Genomic DNA, 4,095 nt, shown 5'->3' on the forward strand with positions numbered 1-4,095 from the left:
TGATGCAAAGATTGGATCCAGCAGTTTCCTTCATTCAGAGAAAATAAGACTTAAAGAGGTTTAAAATAAAACAGATGTGAGCAACCAGTTGACTTTTAAATTAATTGTTTTAATGCATTAGTCTAAAATGAATGATTTTCTCTAAATCCAGCTTTGGCTGCATGAAAGCTTAGTTTATTAACTTTTTAGCTTGATGCAAAGATGCATAAAGTAGTAAAGTAGATAGTTAGTTTCCGTGTCTTTAGGTATCTGAGCTGGTTTCTAAAAGCTGGTTCTAGATCTATAGATCTATGTTTAAAGACAAATATATTAACCAACATAGTTTCACAACCAGCAGAACTTTAGGAAGAACGGTCAAACCTGTTTTTTCCTCGCAGGAATATTAATTTTTCTTTTCTTTTGTCGTTGGTAAGAAGTATTTATCTATGTAATCCAGGTAAACAAAGGAGATCGATGGTAATTCACTCAATTGGCTCTTTGTCTTTGCAAAGATTAGAGACAGGACAATAATAACGCAGCTGCTCGATGCTCTGCTCTGTTCTCATCTAGACAAAGTTTCTTCCATTGAGTTAAAACATGAAGAAAACCTGTGAAGGTTTCCACATGCAGTTAATCTAAACAGTAGACAATAAGAGAAAAGAGTAAAATGTTGAATCATTCATGGGAAAGAGTCCCACCTGTGAGGGGAACAATTGTGTTCTGAATAATCCCTAAAAAAAAACAAAAAACAAACAAAAAAAATGACTCCTCTCACCCAGACACTGTATACCCTTGCAGCTTTGAGGCCGGAGTGAAAAATGTTAAAGTATATAAAATATAATGAACGGATTGTACATGAAATGGATTTTTCTGACTCCACTTTTGGAGAAATATTTATACAATATTTCCACCAACATTTCATCTGATTTTATGGGAACAACACAAGGTGACTAACTTTGAAGTAAGAGAAAAATTAAAAAAAAAGCTCCAGATTTCCTCAGGTTGGACGAAGGACATCTAGAAACATTAAAACTTCAGGTTTTAGTGGCCTTTGACTAGGCCATTCTAGCACATCACTATCCTTTAATCCTTGAACCCCAGTGGGCCTCAGCAGATGGCCGCTCACACTGAGCCTGGTTCTGCTGGAGGTTCCTTCCTGTTAAAAGGGAGTTTTTCCTCTCCACTGTCGCTACAAGCATGCTTAGTGTGAGGGATTGCATTTGAGTCAATGAGTCGATGCAATTAACTGGTTTTCCTTGGATAGAAAACTTCTGGTTCTGGTTGAACTGTAAAGTGCCTTGAGATGACATCTGTTGTGAATTTGGCGCTATAGAAATAAACTGAATTAAATTGAATTAATCTAAACCGTTCCATGTAGCTCTGCCTGTATGTTCTGGGTTGATGGTTGGATAGACGGTGATCATCAGGCTCCATCCTGCAGCTACTCAGCTTTTCTTCCAGGATATTTCCCTCCGATTCTAACCAGCCTCTCTGTTCCTTCTGATGACGAAATGTCACCAAAATGTCTTCCTGTTGGGATGATGCGTTCAAGAACTGCCCTGCGTTCAGCCCTTTACAAGGGAAGCAGTACGGCCCACTGCTAACAGCGTCTAATGACTTTAATTCAACGATAGCTTTTGCTTCTTCCAATCGTTGGAATATATAGAAAGGAAGAAGATCCAAACTGAGCCGTGGATCTTTGGCTCTTTGCTGCTTCTCTGATGTCTCTACCAAACCTCTGAGGCCAGAAGCAGAAAAGCTGCACTAAATGAAAAACATCTGGATTTTATATGGTAATTAGGCGACATCTAGAGTTAGATGTTTGGTCTGTTTTGACTTTAGGGCTATCAGAGTTTAGGGTTTTTGTTATAAATTAGCCAGATTTCCTTCTTCCTGTTGGTCACATAAAGCGCTTCATAGCTTCAGGTAGTAAAGAGAAAAAGTTTGAAGCTCTAAAAGGTGTTTATCTTTTCGAAATGCTTCTCTGTAGATGATGATGACGATAACGAGGATGAAAACGATAACGAGGCGGATGAAGCCTACGATGATGGCGACAACAAGGAGGACCAGACGTACGATCAGTCAGAAAGCGTCCCTGAAGCTGATGGAGAAGACCTGAAGGATGAAGGTGATCCTGACTCCGATGAGACCCAGATCTCCCCCATGACCGACATCCCCTCCCCAAGAGACAGCCCCAGCCAATCGGAGGCCATGCAGACCAACGAGCCGCAGCCGTCGACCAATGGGAGCCCAGCAGCTTCGCAGCAGTCTGTCACCTCCTCCAGTCAGCTGTCCGTTGTTCTTGTAAAGGTCAAAGAAAAAGCTACGGAGGTCATCCCATCGGCTTCCACCAATGGGAATCCTTCCCCAGAGCAGAAAACCGTCACAGTGGGACAGAGTGACACCCAGACCACCAACGGGACGTCCCCGCCCCCCAGCCCCAGGACCACCAGGAGCCAGAAGAGGAAGAGGGAGGAAACGAGGTCAACGAACTCTAGAAATATAAAACAGAAGATCAGTTTTGACAGGTAGACGTTTGAGCTCATCTAAAGCTCCTCAACCCGACGAGAACTAAACATAATCTGTCAGATTTACTCTAACATGATTTTAACTTGGAATGTTTTCTTCTTTCATTCCTTATCATTTCCTGTTTCCTCTTCATCATCCTCAGCAGCGACGCAGACATCTCTCTGGACATGGGCGTCATTTGCTGCAGTTCTCCAGAAAAAATGGAATCGTCCGTCTTTGAAACGCCGACCAAGAACCCCATCATCAGCTTAGAGTCCACGCCGCCTCCTAAGAAGAACAAGGTGCAGAAATAGAGCTGCTAGAATGAGCTTTTTGATTAGACAACAGGAAACAAAGCAGCACACTGCAAAAACGATCTCAAAATGAGTAAAAATGTCTTAAATTAAGTGTATTTTCCCTTAATTTGAGCAGGTAAATACCGTAAGATAGTTTGCCAATGGAATTAGTATTTTTACTCTTAAAATAAGATAATTAGATAAAATGCACTTGAAATAAGACAATGCAATTGTTTTTTCTTGTTTAAAGTGTAAATTGTCTTGTTCCATTGGCAAAGTGTCTCACTTCAATCCTTAATTCAAGAAAAAATGCACTCATTTTAAGAAAAAATGACTTATTTAGGTTCACAAGTTTAAATGTGATTCATTTCCATGTGAACCCAGCGATTAACTGAAGGTTCAGATCAGGAAGCAGCCGTACAGAAACAGCCCCACCAATCAGGCAGCCGGTTCTAAAATGAACTATAGAGCTGTTCGTTTATGAGGCGAGAACCAAAACAGCCTTTTATTATTATCACTTGATAAACTCCTCAGATCCTTTGCCTGAATTAAACAGACCCAGATAGATGCTAATAGGAGGAGCGTTTCCTGTGGGTTTGGTTGTGGTTCAGACGCAGAATCTACTTCCTGTTTTAACTCGTTCTCCCTTCCAGTAAATGGACGGAACAATCTAACATGCTTTAAGACAAGTTCTTCTTTGCTCTGAATTATTAATTTGTGTGATTGTGTGTAAATTAAACCAAAATTAAACAAAAGCATTTTAAAATTTACAATTTAACAAAAATAAACAGTTAATTTGAACCAGAATAAAAATTGAAAGAGTAGCCGTCCCTCCTCTGGTTATTTTTGTCAGTTTCACAGCCGCCATGTTTGTTGTTGCTCTTTAGTTTCTGTTGCTAGAACCTCATAGAGGCCAGTTTATCGACCCAGACTGTCGACTGCTTCTGTTTCTGCTGATAAACAGCTGCTGAGTCACTGAAGGAGGCACTAAATGCCAGCAGACTGATTTACCCTGATCAGACTTTACAGAAACATGTTTGAAGATCATTTATATTTAGGATTCATTATTTCTAAAAATGTAAACTGATCAACTTTAAATTATTATAATCTCATTAAGAAGTGATGCGTTAGTGAGCCCGCCTCTTTAGGCCTCTTATTTATCTGCTCCCTTTTTTTTTTTTACATTTCTAAATCTTTTTCCATTTTCCCAAATTCAAACCTGCTGACATTCAGAGGTTTTCTCATCGCTGTTATGATGCAGAATAAAAAGTATAAAAAGTCAGAAAGCTGCCCATAATGTTTACTGGGAGTT

General features: G+C 39.8%; 1 protein-coding gene across 1 annotated transcript in view; it reads left to right on the plus strand.

Annotated features, from left to right (window-relative positions):
- Positions 1-4,095, plus strand: part of daxx (death-domain associated protein) — a 15,658-nt gene that overhangs the window by 8,592 nt on the left and 2,971 nt on the right. The window contains exons 8-10 of the mRNA XM_015377858.1: positions 1,890-1,905; positions 1,970-2,507; positions 2,651-2,789. Of these exons, the coding sequence (XP_015233344.1) occupies positions 1,890-1,905; positions 1,970-2,507; positions 2,651-2,789 (693 nt within the window). The remainder of the gene's footprint in view (positions 1-1,889; positions 1,906-1,969; positions 2,508-2,650; positions 2,790-4,095) is intronic.

The sequence above is a fragment of the Cyprinodon variegatus genome, unplaced genomic scaffold (genome assembly GCF_000732505.1).
Source record: "Cyprinodon variegatus isolate N-32 unplaced genomic scaffold, C_variegatus-1.0 Scaffold160, whole genome shotgun sequence".
NCBI lineage: Eukaryota > Metazoa > Chordata > Actinopteri > Cyprinodontiformes > Cyprinodontidae > Cyprinodon > Cyprinodon variegatus.